The 22,218-nt window shown below is 37.5% G+C and overlaps 2 protein-coding genes and 1 long non-coding RNA gene across 11 annotated transcripts; 1 reads left to right on the top strand and 2 right to left on the bottom strand.

The window, feature by feature from the left end:
- Positions 1 to 234: 234 nt before the first annotated feature.
- Positions 235 to 9,503, bottom strand: LOC107274277 (D-galactonate transporter). 4 transcript variants are annotated; one of them, XM_015753265.2, is made up of 12 exons: positions 9,257 to 9,500; positions 5,322 to 5,483; positions 5,064 to 5,250; positions 4,090 to 4,201; positions 3,868 to 3,991; positions 3,376 to 3,528; positions 2,947 to 3,057; positions 2,667 to 2,829; positions 1,931 to 2,129; positions 1,512 to 1,790; positions 1,231 to 1,428; positions 240 to 1,039 (listed from the first exon to the last, which is right to left on the bottom strand). In XM_015753265.2, exons 4-12 carry the CDS (start codon positions 4,193 to 4,195, stop codon positions 861 to 863), a joined length of 1,512 nt encoding a protein of 503 aa, XP_015608751.1. In that variant the 5' UTR covers positions 4,196 to 4,201; positions 5,064 to 5,250; positions 5,322 to 5,483; positions 9,257 to 9,500; the 3' UTR covers positions 240 to 860. The 4 variants fall into 4 exon arrangements, with proteins under 4 accessions (XP_024947308.1, XP_015608751.1, XP_024947307.1 ...); XM_025091539.1 differs by having other exon boundaries at positions 5,322 to 5,475; XM_025091540.1 differs by lacking the exons at positions 5,064 to 5,250; positions 9,257 to 9,500 and having other exon boundaries at positions 235 to 1,039; positions 5,322 to 5,340.
- Positions 9,504 to 9,682: 179 nt separating this feature from the next.
- On the top strand, positions 9,683 to 21,491 carry LOC107274276 (UNC93-like protein). Of its 4 annotated transcripts, none has more exons than XM_025091536.1 (8): positions 12,074 to 12,139; positions 12,753 to 12,796; positions 17,505 to 17,806; positions 17,955 to 18,585; positions 18,685 to 19,076; positions 19,145 to 19,277; positions 19,361 to 19,498; positions 19,571 to 21,491. In XM_025091536.1, exons 3-8 carry the CDS (start codon positions 17,615 to 17,617, stop codon positions 19,789 to 19,791), a joined length of 1,707 nt encoding a protein of 568 aa, XP_024947304.1. In that variant the 5' UTR covers positions 12,074 to 12,139; positions 12,753 to 12,796; positions 17,505 to 17,614; the 3' UTR covers positions 19,792 to 21,491. The 4 variants fall into 4 exon arrangements, with proteins under 4 accessions (XP_015608749.1, XP_024947305.1, XP_024947304.1 ...); XM_025091535.1 differs by lacking the exon at positions 12,074 to 12,139 and adding an exon at positions 12,503 to 12,642; XM_015753263.2 differs by lacking the exons at positions 12,074 to 12,139; positions 12,753 to 12,796 and adding an exon at positions 9,683 to 9,842.
- On the bottom strand, positions 11,322 to 18,106 carry LOC107274282. 3 transcript variants are annotated; one of them, XR_003061772.1, is made up of 10 exons: positions 17,974 to 18,106; positions 17,628 to 17,820; positions 16,707 to 16,928; positions 16,483 to 16,629; positions 16,065 to 16,327; positions 15,148 to 15,206; positions 14,574 to 15,034; positions 14,126 to 14,261; positions 11,630 to 13,790; positions 11,322 to 11,565 (listed from the first exon to the last, which is right to left on the bottom strand). It is a non-coding gene; the product is annotated as an uncharacterized LOC107274282 (long non-coding RNA). The 3 variants fall into 3 exon arrangements; XR_003061771.1 differs by lacking the exons at positions 14,574 to 15,034; positions 15,148 to 15,206; XR_001539426.2 differs by lacking the exons at positions 14,574 to 15,034; positions 15,148 to 15,206; positions 17,628 to 17,820; positions 17,974 to 18,106 and adding an exon at positions 17,495 to 17,569.
- Positions 21,492 to 22,218: the final 727 nt, after the last annotated feature.

Raw genomic sequence — 22,218 nt, 5'->3', positions numbered from 1 at the left:
ACACGCGGCTTCTTCATTGCCAGATATGAACACTCTTCGCATCTATTAATAATGTGTTATGTCTCTTGTGAAATTAGTAGATAAAATCGTTAAGTCCAAGGTCGAGTTCATTAAGAGGCTACATAACGAATTGACAAATTAAAAAAAAAAAGATAAGAAACAGCAGTTCGCCCAGACAGAAAATAAACGATACGGCAAAGGAAAAGAGAAATAAAAATTAATAATAACAATACGTTAAAGAAAATTCGACAAACTTTCTTATTTTATTTGACATAAAAACTGCAGTGAGATTCTTGACAAACATTGTGTGGCAGTCAGCCATTACTGTGTTCTAAGATTTTCCAATAATTCTGACAATTCTTGTACAATTCTTTTCACTAGCACGACTCACTCAATCTTATTTATAAGTGAACCATCAGGATGGTATAAGATACCATCCTAAACTCTCAGTGGTTCATTACTTGTACTAATATTGAATTTTCATCGTGTCAACATATTGTAAATAATAAAAGTAATTCGTGTCAACATTATATATCCATATTTTTTTCCAGATTCTTTGTACACATAATATACCGTGAATGTCAATATCCAAGAAAAGTGGAATTGGAGACAAAAACTGAGACACCATACCAACATCATTAGTTGCAATCGGTGTATAGATTTTTTAAACTAATTTCACTTTTACAGACAGTATAAAGAATTCTCGAGTTCATGGTACCAGCAGTGCATAAAACGTATCAAGGTACCCTTGATTCTAACCTATCATTTACTTAGTATCTAAGATCTTACATACATATTTACAAAGACGATCAATAATCCACAGACGAATGATCATACGTATTTCTTAAATCTAGAGCGAATTATAATCTGGAGTTCTCCTGGGTCTGAGGCCTCGCCGGAAGTCGTGGAAGTTCAAGGGTCGAAAGACGTCCATCGTCATTGGTAAAGGTACTGTTATCGTGTCCAGCTTCGCCATTTGATTTATCATTTTTCACAGGTCCTCCCATGAGGAACATGGTGAAGAGAAACATGACGGAGCCTACAAGAATAATACGAAACTGAATCACTTCCGTCTGCATCGAGTTCAATCTTCATATACAACGTTATTTACGTAAACCTGCGCTCCTTCAGTTTGACTGAATGTTTAACTGGATCAATATACACCAGATCTTCATGAGACTTTGAGTTTACGTTCGGAGCTAGACAAAGAAAATGAGAATTCAAACTCACTGATGCCGTAAAATCCAGCGTAGTAGATATACAAGGATTCCCGGAAACCGATAACCTTCCTTGTTGGTTCGACCAGGATAGGTAGATTTCCACCAATGTTATTCATTACGAAGAGGAAGACACCGACTATCGTAGATCGCATGTTAAGGGGTACGATCTCGACAAGAATGGCAAAAACGATACCGAACCACATCTCAGCTGCAAATAAATAAGAAAAGCCATTTGAATATTGGACGTTTGTAAATAGGAGAATTTCGAGATACGAAAAAAATGAAATTTACCAAAAAAGTATGACACTCCAAGAGTAATGATAGCCCAGAGGGGTCCAAAGTAAACAGATCCAAAGGCAAAGGGTGTGGCTATTAATTGACTTATGGCCAGGACAGCCACACGAGATCTGATGCCCATTTTTGCGACAAATTTGTCACTGACTACTCCACCAACCACCACGCCAATGCTGCCGACAACAATCGTAACAGCAAAGAGCCACCAGCCAAGATCGTAGTCCGGGAAGTAGTCCCTGTAGTAGAGGTCGCAGTTGTACGCGAAGCACATACCACCTGAATAACATAAATCACGTCTTATGATTCCTCCACAGTTTACGATGCCAAGATGGACGTCACCTGTCATTGATCGACTGAAGATTCCGTTACTATAAAATTAAATGACTATTGCAACTCTCAATAGCCACTGAACCTACCACAGTGCCTGATACTCGCAGCCAAACACAGGAGAACAATTCTCGGTTGAAAAATGACTTTCCATATGGACACTTTCTTCCCATCATTCTCAGAGTCCTCGCCAATGCTCTTGCGGGCAGGTTCGTTCAAAGTGAATCCAGTCAGAATAGCTAAGATCAGACCAACAATGCCAGTACCGTAGTAGCAGACTCTCCATCCCTACAAAGAAAAAGTATAAAAATTTCCTTTCTTCGCATTCCTTGTATCCAAAACTTAAGGACATATCTGATTAAGGCGGAGTAGGGCACAAATTGTCCAGTTCCTTCAGTAATTTTCAAGAGTAAAGATAGAGGCTTTCCACGCCATCTTTATATATATTCCTCTATGATATAAGACTTGTGCGCATGCGCATAAACGGGCATTCAAGTATGCAAAGTAGCACGGTTCAGCATGGTTTAGATCTTATGTTATCAATATTGAATACTTGGGACCTTTGCCAGGATTTTTTAAAGCCACGTTTTAGCAGTCCACGTGTACGTTTTAGGAACGTTACGTAATCTCGTGATTGAATTTAAATCAAGTTTGCGATTCAGCATCGGCTGCCAATTAATTAAAACGACCCATTCTGATCCGTGCAGATTCATTTACTCGGACTGAGCACTGTGCATTTCACTTGGGTTTCCTCTAATCACTTGATTCCATTGTTCTGATCAGATGCTTGGACTGTGATGGTTTTGAGGTTAACAAAGTACTCACGAGTCCCCATGCATTCATGTCAGGTACGTATCGACCAATTGGAAATGCTATTCCATAACCGCCGTAGATACCCCAATTGAATATGGACATCACGAGGCCACGCTGTTCTTCTGGAAACCAATCTGACAGTAGTCCAGTTGCCAAAGGATTGCACCCTGCTTCCCTGTTGAATAATACAATTTTTAAAAATGATTCTATATAAACCCAATACCGATGTATTGATTACGACTATCTCCTACTGTACACTGGATATTCTTTTTTCTCTCATCTTTCAACATACCCTGCGGCAAGAACCATTCGGAGAAGAACGAGCTGCCAATATTCTTTGACAGCTCCCATCAAAATAATGGCTACACTGAAAACCACAGTACATATCGCCAGTAGCTTCACTCTGTAAACAATAACAAAATTATAGTTTCAACTTTATTGCATCGCCCTGGCATGAATTCGCTTCGCGCAGATAATTCAGTACACGTGAGAGGTTATGTAAGATTGAATTATTCAAGTTTTTTGAACCCATAGGAGACCTCAGCCAGTCGTTCGACCGCTCAGATTGGAAAGAACACGTGATTATATTCCTTCGTGAGAAACAAGCCTCGGGACACGGAGAAAAAAGGAAATTATGTTTATTAAAATTTACTTATTTATTAAAATGCTTTTCGAACTAAAAGTAAAGAAGCTTGGCTATTGTTGTATTACTAAGTGTCACCTGTTGTATCTGTCAGCGGCAATCCCCAGGATGACACCGACAATAGTGAAAACGGCGATGAAACTGGGTCCAGCCAATATTTGATAGTCCAAACCGAGTCCATTGTAATTCCATTCGCAGTAATACGTCCCGTTCAGGTTTAAAGTCAGGCAGCTGTGAAAGTGAAAAATGAGCAAATATTATCACACGATTATATTGCAGGATGAATACACAAATCTTAGGAACTAAGTGCGATACAATTTACGCGGCTCTATATTTGCGTAGTGTCCTTCGACGTTCTGAATTCTCGATCGTGTAGTGTAATTAGCAAGAGCAAATAAAAGGGAAGAGAGAAGATTGTTATGTAATGACGACACGGTCTGTGCACATTTTTTTAAATACATTTGAAAAGAGAAGCTAAAGTTTCACGCGCGACTGGAGACGCGGACACTCCGGCACGAAGAATTCCTCTTGTATTTCTTTTCGTATTCTACTAGGAAGCCATTAACTTACTAATCCGAATTGTTGGCAGCTTCACATTGAACTGGAAGATCGGCAAGTGAATAGTCAGTAGAATTCAATTGACATGCTATGTCACCGTAATGTAAATCCTCTGCAGTAGCTTTGCTGGTGACACCTAGAAGGGAATAAGAATAGAAAAAAAGATATTGATTAACGATAAATTGAAAAATCAATTATTTCATTATTTTACTCATTTTTTCTTCTTTTACTCACCAATCATATAATGGCCCAACTCGCCAAGCACGTATCCAAGGGATACAATACCAAGCGCATAAGGCTTGTAAAGGAATTTTAACTTCTGAAGAACCGTGCTGAACATCGTGCCCTGAAATATAATTTTTTCAAAAATTTATAATAATAACACTTTATATCAATCATCGACTTCACACGGTTTAAAAGCAAATTTCAAGTGCCATTAACTTTTCTCAATCAAAATTGAGACTGCAAGACGTATTCTAGACTCTCAAGGCTTGAAGTCATCGGTCGTTAATAATGCTGGGCGGATACTCAAGTCAACCTGGTAAACGTAGTCAATGATTGGGCAGAAATCTGCAATATTTTCATTGCCAAGTTCTCGGACACACCTCTGGCCTTGAATTGGAGCTACTCGTCCTTTTATATTTTTTTTCAGTTTCCTTTTATTTTTCATTCTTTGAATAGTTTTTATGCCAATGGACAAGAAAAAACGAACGAGTTCTTTCCCCTCCCCCACTCCAGCCCTATATGACGTCAGGTCAATATTTCATTGCACAACGATTTCTATAATTGCTTGTATCATTTTAATATATGTTCCATATTAAAAGATGACATCGATACGATAATGTGACATGGGTTCATTCTAGAGAGACGTATTGTTCTCGAATGACGTATAGTTGACGAAACTGGATTGGTGAAGGAGCAAGGGCGGCGGGTCGGTATTACAGGGATTTGTATTTAATATGATATGAATTGTGAAATAGTCGATCAAACTTTTAGCATTGTACAAAAAATTACTATCGATTGCGTGAGTACAATTAGAGTTAGCATTGAAGCATCTAGACTTCCAAGCCGGAAGTCGAGACTGGCTGGTAGTATAAAATGTAAATTGTATCGTGATCGCGGAAAAGGAATAAGTCTCAGGATACGTTGCGCATGAAATGCAGTTATAAAACTGCATAAAATTAATATTCATGAAAATCTCCTATTACTTTTGATTCTAACGAGCTACGTAGACTCGTTTTAACGATTGGCGAATGGTCGATCGTCCAAGGCCTCTGCGCATGTGCAGCAACGGAAGTCAGTCGACTCGATCAGTTTCTAGTATTCTTCCGACACGAATATTTATTGTCTTTTTTTCGTCCTTTAATCAGATTCTTCGATCAGTTATATCAGTGTCTGTAAAATTTTTACGCAGCCAATATAAATACTATGTTTACTACTTGTAGACGCTATTAAGGCTACTTAACCTGCAACTCGTTTTCTGCATATCTTTTTTCCCTCACTTTGCATTCCCAGTGGGCTTGATCTGGGACCCGATTGACATTGCTGATACTTTTATTCGTCCGAGTCGAGCCTCTGGCCCCTCCCTCACGTATCAAGGTCAGATCTGTCAATTATTACCTGGAAGACTGTCGTGTAGTAGGAATCATTAGCAACGGGAAGTTCGATACGATCATTGATTTATGAGAGTAAAACTAATCAGAGGAAATACTCGTGCAGAAAATGACTTTACGATCGAAGCAATTTTTATTGACTCATAATGATTTTTCACACTTTACAAATCAATACAAGGCAATTTTTGTATAAATATTTTGTATAATGCCGAACGGGAATAACTAACGCGTGTGTCTTTAAAAAAAGAGTTTAGATCAATGCCAAATCAATTGACAGAAATCGAGGCCGCTAAATTGACGTTACTGTGACGTTTACTTTTTATCTTCATAAGTACGTAAACCAATACAATGCATTGATCATTGAAATAGTTTTTGGCGGTTTATTCACCGGTGTCGATTTCTACAATTTGTCAAATCAGCGATAAAATCGATTCTCCTTGAATAGCAGACGGCCGTAATTCTACGTTTCTGTCTTGCGTGAGACACGAGGAGGATTTCGTACGGCATGTTAGAAGATTGCGTGAGAAAACTGCGCTTCCCAAGATTAGTAAACAGTGCGCAGGCAGTTGGAATGTCCTCAGCTAGATGGCGGATCCGTGGCAAATGGTTCGTGCATGTCGTTTAAGCGTAAGGGAACTTGGAGACTCGTACGCAAGTTGGCTACCTTGAGCCCGAATCAGTGAGACGGAACAGAATTATTATAATCATATTAATTCCAGTGCTTTTCACAGTGCACGTACTGATCCTGACTTTCAGTGGCTGCTGTGTGAACGCACTTTAATGCACGTGCCTATATACGACGCACCTCGTAGGCAGATATCCTATCCGGCCAACCTCTGAATGCTTACACTGTCAATAATTTCGTAATGTTTCGATATAATGCAAGAAACACCTTTTACATTTGCTGGACTAATGCCATTGGTACGTATTGCGTAATTATGCATTATGCATCTATTTTATACATTTCCAATTTACGTATAGTATACGTTGTATGAGAATTCTAATGACAATATTACACCTTTTGATCGTTCGAGTATTTTTGCTAATGCAGTTGCTATTGCATTCTATACTCTTGTTACTGTTCAATTATTCGTGGCTTTTGTTGTCAATGAAATAAGAATTTGTCAAATCTAGGTTAATTCTTTACACGATACATTTCAGTAAGTAACGATATACATTTATTTACGTATAATCGGACAATCCATTGACAGTTCCAGTTGCGCAATGTCGTAATACTAGAGGAATGCAATCGTCGGAGTAGCTTCTTTTCACATAAATTCCAACCACGTAATGGCCATTATACCGATTCTTCTGGTTAGAGTTGCACAAGATTTTTTCATAACTCCAACGTATTCCGGTTCAGTGAAACCTATTACCAGTGGATGAAATTCAAGAAAGTTGTACACACTGGTTATAGCTAACGTTAATTCTAATCGTCTACGTGAATCCAACCGCTCCAAGCTATTTGGATTACTTTAATTTTACTGGGTCCAATGACAGTCGCGTTTCTAGACTCAATTCAGAGTTCAAATAATGTGTATGTCTTGGTCCTGTCAATTTTTTTTTAATAATCTACTGCCACTATAACTAATTGCCAATCGAATTGTAACGAAACGCAAGAAAACGCAATGTTCCAGTACCTACTCAAGAAGGTCTATAACCGTAGCAGACTCGGGGAGTTTCTTTAGTGACGGGTGTCGTTGCCGAACAAGGCCAAGCGGCCATTAAAGGAACTAGTGAAGAAACGTTGACTCACGGCATAAACTTGACAATGAAAAAGATTTAACAAAGGATTTTTTAAATAGGCACGGGGCGACGTCTGCTGTGAGTCTTGAATAGATTTAAAGATAAAAATGACTGAGATAAAATATTATTGGCTTCCACGAGCAACAAAGAAAGTCGAACAGTTAAAAATGTATTGTTGCATACGAGGATAATTAAAGCTCGACCACTCCTTGTTTTTCTGTTTTAAATATTTCATCACAAGTTTCTTTTTTTCCAAGTAAAAAAAATGTATTCCATATTATTCATTGAATCGAACGAAATTAGCATTATCAGTCTTATACTTCTTATAAGTAATCAAAGTCCTGGATAACAGGACACCGTGACGTAACTCGTCGCAAAACAAGAAAAATGATCTCGGGAGATAATAAGTATGTCATCGTTAAATAATACCGTAATTCTGTAATTAATCTTCTTGCGAGCTCATCGTTTGCGCAATCCTATCAACAGCATATGTGTCACTTAATTGATCCTCGTGTCTTCAAAGGTACCGCTAATCACGTGTCGTCGTATGAAATGGTTAATAATAAATATATCAAAATGACATTTGAACCGAATAATTTTCTTCTTTTTCTACGAATTCCGTCGATTGCGCAATTCAACAAATTCCGGGAAACCTCTAACGATCAATTAAACTTTCTTCCACGTGGCACTAAGTTCCTAATAATCTGTGTATCCTTCTAGTAGCAGGACAGTAAACGAAGCGTCAGTAGGTTTGCAGAATAATTTTGTGCTGACCGAAGTACTTTGTTCCGCTGTCCTTATTACTCTCCTTATAATTATTATTATTGTCAGGAAACCGAGCCAAGTCCTCGCACGCAAGATATGTCCACAAAAGGTCATTAATTAATATGATCATTTATATTTTCATCTGTAACTTACTCGTATCTTATGATCATACCGAGCTTAATTACTCGAGGAAAATCTAATTAAAGTGAGTACTTGGTGCAAATGCAAGTAAGGCTAATCCGTGCGATGGGAACGTAGTTAACAGTTCGTGACACCAAGAGCAAAAGTGGCGTCAATAATGGTGATGACTCTTGTTGAGTATAAATATGTAATTCCTGTTACGGATTTACGTCAGGGATAAGAGAAACTTTTGCGATCGACGATCCATACTGATTAACATGAAGGGTCGAAGGCTTTACGTGATCCTGGTTCGGACGTCGATGGACAATGAAAAAAAAAAAAACGTGCTCGAATAATTCGATTGAAAAAATAATTTTGTAAAATTGAAAAAAAGAATAAATTTTTTATTTTTATTCCTCGTAACTAATCAACTGTGAAACTCAAAAATGTGTTTTAAGCACGGATATCCTGGTTGGCTATACGTGTATTGTCTAAGGTATATATATAGCAGCATCTATCGACAATAGTACTTTCGCCAATTTTAAATCGATCAAGCTACGCTCCTGGCTTATCAGCACCCTGGAAATTCTAACCACACCTGCATTATCGAGCGACATTAGTTTTCTGTCCTTTGTTACAGGGTTCGCTGCATACTCCATCCGGTTCGATGACTTTTGTCATTTTCTATTCTAGACGATTTAATCGCTCATGCGAATAATGGAAATTTGCCGCGATATAGTTTTTGCCGGTCAGTAACTTATAGCACGTACTACCACCATCGTCTCGACAGACTATTTTTTTCTCGCGAGCACATGTCTAATAGAAAGATCAATTGACGTATCATTCTGTATCTAACGACTTGGACGTTTAAATAAAAGCACGTAGACAACCGAGTAGGGATAAACTGTTGATCCAAAGGTTAACCAGGTACGATGCTGTTAAATGCATCTACTCCAGATTCCTCGAGATCAACTTAGATTACCGTATATCCGATTGCTTCGGGTCGATAATTATAAACAATAAAAAAAAGTACTAGAGAATTTTAAAAAATACCGAATTTTTTAATGACGGTTAAATTTTAACAAATGTTTTTAAAAAATTTTCCCCGTATAGTTGAACGAGTAAAAAAATTTATAAAGTTATCATAATATACTTACGGGTAATCAGGTACCGTGGATAGTCAAACGGTTTCAATTGAAGTACCAAAGTGTCGATTAAAAAAAAGAAGGGCTGAATCAAGAGCAGCGGACGCTTTTCTCAACATTTACTTGCACATGTCGAAGATTCACTACTGGCGCACTCTACTTGATGACGTGCGATGAGCGAATCGAATTTGAAGAACGAGATAAATACGTCAAAAGAGAAACTGCCCCTGCGGAGCAGAGGATTGTCGTTTAAAATGAGTCTCGGAGAGGCAAGGAACCTCCATTTATAAGAACGTCCCAAGCCTCGGTCCTTCCGTGGGGTTTACTGGAAGAAGAGGGAGGAATGCCAAGTTGCCTTCTGTTCTCCACGATCCTACACTACCTCCTATTATTCTAACGTTATCCTTTCCTATACTTTCATATCCTATCCTACTTCAGCTGCTCTACACTGATTCGTACTGTTGTGCTATATCGTGCTGTGTGCCCCCATGCTTTCCGCACTCAGTGGGAGAAGCTTGGCAATCGTGTTCTTCGTTCTTCAAGGCCGCATATCGTGACCGCCTCTGTATCACCATCGTCATCGAGTCACGATCAGGAGGTAAGAGTCGAAATTCAAATTTTATAATAAATAAGTGCATAGATGACTGCCGTGTATTATCGATATGTAACGATCGAGTGATCCATAACCAGCATCCATATTTTTTTTTGTAAATTTATATATATTTTAATTTTTGTACCAGTGTCTTTTTTTTGGAAAATTTTACTTTTCAGGTCTGTAAAGGAAGTTTACTTGGGAATGGAGAATCGATATATTAATTATTTATTACCTTGTTTATTGGCTCATAGGGTATATGCGTGATACCTGGTACGACTGTTTTAATATCATTTGGTCACGATCTAATAATTTCAAATGTTCATTTGAACTTCTATTTAGTGTCAAATAGAATGAATAACTTGTTTCGTCAAAAATGCGTCAATAGCGGAAAAATGAATGTAGGGGATAATTTGGTTATTCTATTAAAGTTTGGCCGATCTTTTTTTAAACACCCTGTACATTGCAAGAACCTGAAACTATATGTTTTACAGTTTGAATGGGTTCATGGCCGGTCGAGATACGTATGTGAATTATCCGAACACTCGTACAGGTCTCGTATAAAGGTTGCTATTCAATTACAGGTTGTTTCTGTAATACTTCATTAGGATCGATATACTTGTAAGAAGGTCATCATAATTAATATGAAATAACACTTGCAGCGAGTAACGTGCGTTTATCGATAGTTGATAAGACAGATCAAGGTAAAAGAAGAAATTGAAATTCATAGAGGTTAATGTAACTTTGAACCTCATATACTCGATGCTAAGATTTATTTCAAAATTTTATAACTTTGTCATCATCATTCAGATTCCTTGTTCCGTATTCCCAATGTCTCTGCAATGTATTTAATAAATCATTCCTAAAAAAGGTACGTGTTTCAGACTCTAGATTTGTACGCATTACCAGCGTTAGTTTAATCTTAAAAAAAAGTCGACATTGACTTTGAGGTGTTGGCATAGATTGTTTTTGAAAATCCTAATAAAAAAATGTCCTACTTCTGCAACTGATTCAATAATCGCGCATAATATTCATCGATGACTGTTCTTATAGCTTTTCGTAACTCCTGACCCACCCACATACCGACTGTACAGTCAGTCACACAACAGACACAGAGCAGTCACGACCACACTTGAAAAACATTGTTCACGAGGTCATCAAATATATGATAATTGTTCCTGGCAAATTGTCAGGCCTGATTTAATGTGTGTTACAAAAGCACGTGGTTTGCTGGTCAGTGTAGTAAATGCGTTCACAAATCTCACGTCTCATTTAAATCATTCCCAGGGTCGAAATTCGGCGTCGTTATCGTAACGTTTAATCTATTTATCCGGTATCCTTGCGGATCTGATTATCATAGGAAGAGAGGAAAATGAGACTGAAACAGGAAGGACCATACCTGATGACCTCACACGAAAGCGAAAGGGATAAATGAGTTGCTGCACAAGCTGGAAATTACACTGGTTGACGTACGTGGACGTTATATTTTCTCATAGGTTATGGCTACGCTCGTAGAAGTGGATACTTGTGAGATATTTACATAAGTTAGGTGATCATGGACCCATGTAAATGATGCAGTTTATCTTGAGACTCCATTCCACTTACATGATAATACAGCTTGACAGGTTGCACTATCTTCTGTTAATTAACAGCACAGAGAACAGCATATGCTCACGGGTATTCAGGAAGGTTAGTCATCTAGAGACAGTGACATTGTGTTTATGTCGTCCTATAGAAATTTGAAATTGAGAACTGTTCATAAAGAAAGTGATAAGTGTATGTATAGATTTCACCATTGTACGATACTTCGCGATAAACTAATCGCAGTGCATTCTGGGTAATAGCAGTAGACATTCAAATCGTAACGGACTTTTGAATAATTTTGAATTTTTGCGGTATAAAAATAATAAATAGACATTTCATTATATTCGTGACATTGCTTTGAAGTTTGAGTGTTAAAATTTCTGTGGACATTAAAATATCTTCAGTGGGACGTTCTTCTGTCGTTTCTGTCAATTGAATTATTCGATACGTCTGCAGTTGTTTCAGGTAGACACGAGCAGCTCGTAAGAGATTTTATTTTTAAAAAATGAGAGATTTGAGTCGATGATACCTGCTATAAATTTGGAAAGTGTGGACGAGCCTTAAGAATCGAAACAACTTGTACGCACTCTCGCTCCTATCGACCCATCGGGAGGGAAGAGAAGAACCGCTGCTACGTGCCAGATGAATCCAACCCTCATTCGAGTACGAATCGCATCCAGTTTACCTCAGGCTGGAATTCTACAATTCAAATCTCTCAGGTCTCCATTGATATCAATTTTTTACGTTGTGTTTGGCTGAAATAAGCTGAAAATAAAGTCCCAGGATAATCGTCGCGCTGCGAAAATCAAATAACGTTCTAAAAATCCTCGCGAAAACACGTAAACAAGTGGGTGCGCGGATTACTGTAAATCGAAATATTACATTTTACTGACACTTTACTAATACAATTGATCTTTGAAATTATTGTTGCTGTTATTAATATCGGTAGTGGTAGGTAGGAATGATATGATTTTACACATTTCTTAAAGTGCATTCCTGTGAGACGACTGCGTCGTGTTGTCATAGATTTTTCACATTCCTTGTCATTTGATAACGTTGTACTGCGAGATACAGTTTATTAGAATAATCTTAAGACTTGGTCTAGGTACATTTTAAAATAATAATTAATTTAATTAATTATTCAATTTCCATAACGAAATCTGTTAAATTAACGTTGAGTGTAAAATACATTGTGAATGGTTCGTGTGTACGTCGGGACAATGTAAGAGACGTTCTTTTCGTGATTACGTAAAATTAAAAAAATAATTTTCGCGTCAATGAATATGGAAGTAACATTTTCTATGTAATGAGTCTGCTTTATTTCTACGTTAGGACTAAACGTATTGAACCTAACAGGTGACTAATTCAGATGAAAGGTAAGTCATTGCGAATAATTATTTTAAAAATAATAGAATGTCTCATAGATATTCTATTTCATTTTCTTTTTTTTTACATAACCCTCTTTTCACCCTATAACTTTATTACGTCGTACGAAAATTCACGAATTTCACGTACGGATAATATATAAAAATTTAAGCAAACACAGTATACGTTCTAAGAATCTAAAGTTGTCTTATTATTTCTTTTTATTTATATTGATTACTTTATTCATAACTTATTTTCACCAGTGGACACATATGTCGCCTCCTTCACGCCCCTTTTCTCCCTGGGACATAAAATGAAAATTGACTTCTTCCTTTTATTCGTCATATTGATTTATGCAACTTATACATTTTCCTGTTGACATTAAAAACAAGCAATATATTTTACTATAGAGTATATGGTATATCTTCCAAACAGAATCCTTAGAGAAATCAGCGGTGGATAAAAGCAAAGTTAGGTCTCTCTATTCCGTCATCGAATTACAGCGCCTGAGGCCTAAATGACACTAACACGAATCACTAGACGTCAGCGACATTAAAACCGGATGTCAATTTACTGTACCTTTAGCGAAAACTTGGATTTGCTAAAAGAACAATATATTATGTATGATAATTGACAAATATCCTACTTAGATTTTATATAAATATTATTAATTTAAATAGCAATTGCTACGAGCGTCGTTCTTGAGGAAATTAGGAAGCTTCGACTAACGTAGTCAATTACGTATCCCTCAATTGTCTTTTAACGTCCGTCCAATCTGCTACCATAAATCTGTCTGCATTTTCGTTTTTATCATTACACTCAACAACATCCGCCATCTCTTCCCACGCTTGTCTCGCTAAACCAGTTTCATTTTGACGTTAGCAACGACCACCTGTCTCGGCGACTCCATTTCTTTCCAGCAAAGCCTTCCGGTTGGTTTTCCCGTAATCCACAGGCACACTCCCGTATACACTCCACTTGACGTAAGGCGAACTTCCGTCGTAGCTAAAAAAAGAAGAATCCATTTTCATTTCTCTTAAATATTACACGTGTATCATACACAGATGTAGTTTACAAGGTCAATCAAGATCATGATCATAATATCATTCATATTAAAAACGTTAAGAATTAATTACTGATAAAAGAAAAATATGCTGTTTCTCTGTCGTCACAATATGAACTTTTTGAGCCTCCGGTGGATACGTTATTATTTGACTCATAAGAAATGTACAGTAAACAAGGTCAGACCGGATATGGGCCCCAGAGAGATGAATAACGGATGTTCAAATTTCACTCTTCTTTATGAACAAATAAATTTCATTGATTTTCCTAATACTTACAAGTCCGTCTGATTAATTTTGAGCTTCTCCATTGGCCGACAATTGCGAATTGATACTTCATGGAAAAATTTGATACTCCTTTGCTGCGTTGCCGAATTTAGTGATTTGTCGCATCATCATCGTTGTGATTGAATTCCTGGAATGATTCGACAAAAACGTTAGCCCCAACAATATATAATTTTACAATGTTACTTTGAATGGAGAAAAAACTTGTTTCTTCAGACGAAAGGCTCGAAGAAAATTCAAGCACGTGATTCGATAGTTTTATTATTATCGACCGAATAGGAGTCGATAAGAAGTTGAAAAATAATTGAATCATTTATACGTATAAATCGTAATTTGAAAATAATGAAAAATAAAAATAGATTATTGGTAAAGTAGATGATTGTTGTTATTATTATTGGTAAAAATATCTATAATTGCCAGTAAGAATGCATCAGGCGTGAACCTTAACGAAAAGCAGTGTGAAGAAGTAGAATAGAGTCAAGTCAATCGACTCGTAACGAGCAGTAGGTAAACATCGAATAAAAACGATACCGATCGATTCGACAATTCTTGCAGTAGTTCGTAACTCTAGGATCTACTAAGAGATTCTTTTAATCAAAGGGGGTCAGTTGTGTCAGTTCCGGGCTGGGAGTCGAGTTGATGTTTACGTAATCTGTGACAATGAGCGTTATCGATCCCAGATCGATTTTGCGAGCTTTCAGATAGAACGGAGACGCGCAAGAAGTAAGAATTTGATGATTTTGCTGGTCATCGATCCGCGAGAGCGCGTGAAGGTTTTCCGACTTGGCGTCCCCAGGCCGTCTCGATGGCTGCGCCTGAACTCAAAAGCGTCAATCATCGACACGGTCATGGGCGTCCTTATTCCATTTATTCTTCTGCGTTGATCCAGACGTTGCGAATTGACTGGAAATTACGAGGAGTTAGCCAGTTAGACACAGTGATCTTAATTTTCCTTGAAAATTGACCGTGATCGAAAACTATCACAAGCGAGGTGTTTTGAAAGTCTTGCCAATTACTTGATCCCTCCTCCGATGACATCAGTAATGATTCGAAAAATTACCTAAGCAAATTTAAGCTAAAAAAGAAAAAAGAAAAATTATCAAATGACTAAGAAAGTCTCCAAAAAAGACTGAACATTTATTTCAAAAGTCATTACGTGAAATTTTTTTGGAAAGATTTCATATCTTCTACACAGTAAAACTGTACGAGTCATTACATGGAAACGGACCCTTAGATTGACAATCGACATTAGAAGATAACATATTTTCTAAGATCAGTACTAAAACAGGTTTGCCTTCGGCATTCCCACCCACAACTAGAATTTTTAATCGTACGTAAAATCCTACGAAAAGGTTACGTGTCCGTGTCCGGTGAACAAAAAAGAAAGGAAAGCAAATTCGATCGTGTGAGGATATCCCCATTCAAACTTCCGCTATTGATATCCTTCGATAAACAACAATGTCCTATATTCTAGATGACAGCAGCTGAGGAGCTGTGATAAAAATTTTCAAAAATCACAAGACTTACCTAATTCTCACAACTGGTCAATGGCATGAAAACTTCCGAAAAACTTTTATCTTTAGTATTTATTTTTATCTACGTATAATATAATTGCTTGCTGGTAGCTAAGTCGCGACGTGAAATGTAAAATGATTGTTGCTCGTCACGCTATCTTTGGAATGCGAAGATTGAATGATTACATATGTGAAATAATCAAGGGACACGTGCAGTCGCTAATTTTATATTCACTCGTGTACTCTTTACTTTCTATTCACTTAAGTATTGATAACGCTTATCATTTGTCCAGCATGGATAACCTTATACGTGTAAAGTTGGGTCAGTCGAAACTTTAATGAATGAAGTTTACTCAAAGAAGAATTTTCTCTGAAACTTATCCGTAAGGTCTTGGCATTTTAAGATTTATTAAGCTTACCATTGGCGAAGGCGAAAATGATTAATACAGTTGACGCGTTATTTGAATATCATGACTCCCTCGTGATATAATTAATGAATATAGTTCAGCCATGTTGACACTTGACAATTTATTGCTTAATAGTCCTTCCTGTTTCCTTCGTGTTTAACTTTACCCTTTACTTAGTCAATTGTCCTTCTCTTATACATTTCACACATCCATTAGCCCCTGAGCCATATTATTTTAAGAGAAATCTGTAAGTTTGACTATTCGGTGGAGATTTTCTGAAAAAGAATTATTTTAAAAAAAGAATGAACCAATCGCCTGAAATCAATTGTATCAAAACTCTACTTAAACCTGAAAATATATTTTCATTATATACATACTTCCTCAATCTATTTATCCAGCTACTTTAATAAAGAATAAAAAATGTTCATACCTGTGGCTGGAAATTCTTATATTACATTGACAAAACTTGGTGTATGCATCTGATAAGTATTTTTATAAATATTCCTGTACATATCAGATTCCGATATGCGATGAATATTCATAATTTTATTGATTACTATGCCACGGAGATCTGCATCTGTTGGTATAAATTGCTATAAAATATTCACATTGAGGGAAGAACTTGAATGATTAATAAAGATTGTGACATCTTACGTAATGCATTTTACCGTTTCCACGTGCCCTTGTCGACTTACTGGGTGAACGCGGAAACCTTTTACTTTTCTGCACGTTCAAGGTCACGTGTTTTACGAATAGTAACCAGTAGAGGATTCAATTGTGGTTAAATTCAAGTAAACGCGAACTCTTTATATTATTATTCGGATACGTTTCACTGATTGGCTACGTGCAGATTTTAGAACGCTCCGATAGTTTATCCTGGTAATTTTAAAATTATAATTTGAATCAGTGATAAGATACAGTCAAAAATGTATATATCCATGGGACTACTATTTGCTTACGACCTACGTTAACGAGAAACTAAGGGTAGGACAATCACCTATGAATTCCTCTGATAAGTATAGCCGTTACGCGTACGCCGGTAATAGGATAATCGAATCGTACGTGATGACTTTTTTCCCGTGAGAGAAAAAAGAAAAACTTGCCAGCATATGAAATCACTAGACGTGATTGAAAGTGCTTGTGTAAATTGATAAAGTCTAGAAAAAAAAAAAATATATGCGACGTGCGTGCCGACGCCCAGAGACGTTCAGTTTTTCTCAATGGAAATTCTTGAAACACGTAGTTCGTATGAAAACAGCCAATAATCTCTGGATAAATACATAAACGGGTCTTTGTTCGTGACATGAACCCATGAATGGGCAATAAAGCAAATCTATCGACAATGCCAACGTAATGGTCTGGTAGACCGAATTACACACTCAGAATGACAAATACGTGAATTAACGCAGAATATCAGAAGTCAATGATATTTATGAAATTACTTGCTTTCAGATGGAGAAGAATATAAATCTAAAATTGTCACGGAGGAAAGAGGAAAGTTTCACGTGAAAGTTATAACATGAACTGAATAAAACTTAGAGGTAACTAGATATCTAAAGACAATGGGTTCTTTACCGAATCTTCATGAGCTCTCGAAAGATAAATTGGAGAGTCCTGTTTACCGACCGGCGCCAATCGGTGGTCTGGGTCCTATGAAACTACCAGCGCAGCCACCACCGTTGGCTCATACCCACCGTCGTGCACGTAGCGGTGGCCATCATCATACTTTATGGGATAACGACACCATGCTCGAGGTATTTTATGGGCTCTATAAGACGAGCAATAAATATCTTATTTGCCAATTTGAAATCGCTTAGCGTGAGTGGCGTACATAACCTCTCTGTATCGTGTGTACACAATGTTTAGTAGAACGTAATCATAACTTTTAAACACTCAATACAGCACATGGCTACCTACTCACCCATTTCTTGTCGGTCTGCAAGAACTTCCGGGTTGTCATGGCGTCGTCGGGAATCGATGAGTTCCTCGGCAGGAGCGTCTTCGGTACGTCGCTTGATCGCAGCTGTGAGAACGGCGCCTTCGGGTCCTCGCCCGCCAAGGAAAGCCATTTTAAGACACTGCGCTGCACTTCTTCTGGGACACGCCGCAAGCTCGGCGGCCATGTTACCTATGTTCCCATTGCAAGCTGGTCTTGGCGCTTTTAACCCCCATCTAGGCCCAATACTCTTGGCCCTTCTTTATACCGCAGCGACGCTCACGTCGTGTTCCGCACCTATAATCGTACAGAAGCTCGGGACGAATTTAATCGTCTGCTTGAATCACTTGGTGACGAGCATCTTTGTGGGTGTACACCTGTACCCAAAGTGGTACGTCCTGGTGCCGAGTTATGCCCTTCTTGGAGCTTTTGCAAGTCCAAGCTTCATTGCCAGGACTTCGCACGTTAATATCTCTGCTGCGAGGTTGGGTCTTGTTTGTTCTGACCCGGAAGATCCTGATGAAACTAGAAGGGACTGTCTGCTTAGGAGGATCAATCGGGGACTGAGGTTAGCGGAAGACATAGGTCTTGCACTTGGTACGTTAAAGAAATCTATATTTAACATGTTTCAACTGTGGATTTTTAATGATTTAATAGAAAAATATTATGAAGAGTATTATTTGTATATCGTTGCAGGTTGCTTGATCGCTGCGATTCTTGTAAAAATTACAAATCCGAATCCATTGATGTCAATACATAACGAAATAGAGGACGTGTGTGGCGCGGAATATTGTCCTGAGGAAACTTATTTCTATAATGAAACTCTGTTTTTGCCAACTGTACCTGCAAGCACATCCGTTATGATAATCAGTGCTTGGCTGGGTTTGGCTATTCTTGCCTTTGGGATCTCTTGTGGATTTCTTGATTCCCGAATGAAGGAGCCTCAGAGTATCAATGATCGAGTCAGTACAGAAAATTTATTAAAAGCCGTTAAAGCCGCCTTTCAAGATCCAAGGCTACAGCTAGCGGCGCCACTTACGCTTTTTATCGGACTTGAACAGGGATTCATCTATGCTGATTTTACAGAAGTAGATTTATAACAATATTGAACAAATTTAATAATTAAATGGTAAATTAATATCCTTCTGCTTTCCAGGCATACGTTGTCTGCGCCCTGGGTGGCGCGGGGACAGTAACGCTAAGCTTTTTAAGCTTAGCCTTACTACAAGCACTTGCTGGAGCAACTCTCTCAATGCTTTTGAGGCATATAAGGCGACACTTTGTAGTAGGTAAGAAAAATTAATTGAATGAAACAAGTGGTACAATCTTAATACAGTGAATGAAATATTGAAAAAATATCTATTCATTTTAGCTGTGGGATTCGCTTTCCACGCATGTCTTTTGCTGGTCCTGGTTGCCTGGAGACCAGCAGGCGATGATCCTGCCCTGTTCCACGTGATCTCCGCAGCGTGGGGCGTTTGCAATGCAATTTGGGAAACGTTGATCTACAGTAAGCACATCTCAAGGAGTATCACAAGCATCCTCATAAGAGTTACAATTAAGATCAATTTTTTATTATCAGCACTGCTGCTTGGTCTTTACCCCAGCTCGTGGCAGGGTCCTATGTCAACGTCACTTTTTTGGAGATGGTTGGGACTGTCATTAGCACTCGGTCTTCACGGTTTGGTATGTACCAGGATTCGAGTTTTGGGTCTTGCTTTCATGCTCCTGCTCTCGGTGGCTCCATACTTGTGGCTGGAGCTTCGCCTAGCCAAACGTGGAAAAAGTTTGACTTCGTTGTGACCTCGCAGGTCGAGTTCTTGTTCGCAAAAGGGTAAGACAACGCACACCGACTGAGAGAGGTTCGTTCCATCCAGTTCACGAAATCATCGTCGATTCACCGGCATCAGGGAAAGAACGCGTAACGTTAACATTTTTATATGTCACACGAGAACTTCGGAAAGTTCGGCCAATGAGCACAATGCTGCTTTTTCATTGTCATAACCTTTCGTTGACCGGATGTCCTCCATTTTCATTTCTCTCTGACTACCTTGCATCGGATTGCTTTTAAACTTGGTACTACCTTCTTTCCTATCCAATAGCAACTCTATTCAGTGATTACCACCAACCTACTGAACTTTTGTTATCTGTTATCACGCTTATCAGTGTCATCCCAATCTAAATCGGCAAGACCTTCTCATACCGTGTGCGATATTATCACTTTCGCAACAGGAATCATTCAAAAGCTGGATGGAACGAAGACAATCACAGTTCTCGAGTAAGAAAATCTTGGGATTATAAGTCTAACTCGAATGTACTATTTTAATTGTGCTACGTTTCTCAATCATTGCATAAAACTTTTTATTCCGCGATGAAAGGTCGGAATTCGTGTCCGATGTGCTTTCTGTAATAATCGAAGTGTCCATATCAGGATATAATGATGAATCTTTGTGATAGATAGTTCTTCGTGTTACCGACTGTTAAACTATAAACGCAAAGTATTATTCGTATCATTCACTTGGATGACAATTCTTCGACAGACGATTACATAGCGGAGAGAACAAAAGTGTACGCAATTACGTACATTACTTATTACGATAGAGAATAGACAAATTCGTCACTGTATTTTACGTCAGGCGGAATACCTGTTTTTATTACCAACCTTGTAAAAGGTTCAATTAAATAATGTGAGGGCCATTTATCATTTTCTTGATAACGTACACACAGCTCGACTCATTCGATTTTTGCATATCAGGTAATTACGTTTTGTATAAATAAGGATTTCTGAGTAAAGTATAAAGCGAGGGTTTCAATCTAAAACGTGTGATTCCCAAAGTGAATGTGCTCAATGTTGTGAAAAATAAAAGTGAGATACTAATAGCGTGAAACAGCTATACATAAAATTACAAACTAAATGGCACATAATAAATAAATCAGGCACCTATCATCCTGATACTTTTTTATTCTTTGTATGTTACATAGATCATTTAATGTGAAGTCAGTTAAAGCTTCTGAAAATTCCGCCTGCTTTTATTAATTGAAAAAAAAGATCTATAAATGTTTTAACATGGAGTACGTGCCATGTTCAGTTGAGAATCTTTTTATATTCTAATCCTGAGGCTGTTCGACTGCAATAATATACTTTGTTTCTTGACTTTAAAAAAAAAAACTGTTTGGCAAGACTTGTTTTTGCTTCGTAGCCAATATGTATATGAAAAATAAATGAGAAAATGTTAATGTTAGGTAAATAACTGTACTTTGAGTGACACGTCCCACAGTTATGGAAGTGGGAAGACTGTTAAGCAATTCTCTTCAGCAGCATTCAAATATAAAATAAAGTAACTTCTGTAAAACTATACTAAAACAACTTGCTAGAATTGTAGCTGTACTTTCTTTCAATATCATTTTGTTGCCACATTCACTGTATTAATCAGGTCAAAGTAACTGAATATACTTTTGCTGTATTACTTTATTATCATGGCAATAAACTATAGCATATAGTTTGCATTGCTTTTTATGTATATACGTGTATTCCAAAGAAATCTTCAAGAATCTATCGCTCAACTTTCAACAAACTCAACATAATGATATTGTAATCTTGGATACTTCAGTGATTGTCAGTAAAAGAAAAAGGGAAAAATAAATACTCAAATATAATTCAATGTATAAACTCTCTGACCACTCTTTGGTCAGTCAGATTATGCAAAACTCATTGTTATAGCAAAAATATAAACAGTTCCAGGTTTTCTATATTTTTAATCTAAACAATTCCACTTAAAAGATGTCTATGTACCAACGTGTAATTTCGAAACGCCAATCGAGTGCATACCTATGTAAATTATTTATATTTTGTTGAGAATAACGACAGTGCATTCTCACCGAAACTACTGCTGTATGCAAATATAGTAATACTGCCATATATCACAGATTCAATGAATGATACAACAAAATAATTGATTGAATTTTACGTCACTATTCCTTGCATACCTGACTGCCTGTCACATATCAATGGTACTCTTGTAAATTAAATAAACTTCAAACACACCCAACATTATATTTGGGACTAGTAGTAGCATCATATAAATGAACTGCAGGTAAAGTGAGTAAGACAACAAATAATAGAAACTCCTTGTTGCACGTTGATAAGGCGTACCTCTTAGATAGCTCGGTTATAAAAAGATTTTAGCTCAAGAGCTTCTTGTGCAAAAAAGTAAATATTGCAAGAAAAGT

The sequence above is a fragment of the Cephus cinctus genome, unplaced genomic scaffold (assembly GCF_000341935.2).
Source record: "Cephus cinctus unplaced genomic scaffold, Ccin1 Ccin1_scaffold2608, whole genome shotgun sequence".
In the NCBI taxonomy this organism is placed as follows: Eukaryota; Metazoa; Arthropoda; class Insecta; order Hymenoptera; family Cephidae; genus Cephus; species Cephus cinctus.
This window is presented reverse-complemented; position numbering and strand designations above follow the sequence as displayed.

Coding starts and splice junctions, on each gene's coding strand:
- LOC107274277 (XM_015753264.2), bottom strand. CDS start 4,195: ATGTTCAGCACGGTTCTTCAGAAGTTAAAATTCCTTTACAAGCCTTAT. Junction 3,058..3,375: donor GCCGCTGACAGATACAACAG/GTGACACTTAGT, acceptor TATTGTTTACAG/AGTGAAGCTACTGGCGATAT. Junction 1,040..1,230: donor CGCTGGATTTTACGGCATCA/GTGAGTTTGAAT, acceptor TTATTCTTGTAG/GCTCCGTCATGTTTCTCTTC.
- LOC107274276 (XM_015753263.2), top strand. CDS start 17,615: ATGGGTTCTTTACCGAATCTTCATGAGCTCTCGAAAGATAAATTGGAG. Junction 18,586..18,684: donor AGACATAGGTCTTGCACTTG/GTACGTTAAAGA, acceptor ATATCGTTGCAG/GTTGCTTGATCGCTGCGATT. Junction 19,077..19,144: donor TCTATGCTGATTTTACAGAA/GTAGATTTATAA, acceptor TCTGCTTTCCAG/GCATACGTTGTCTGCGCCCT.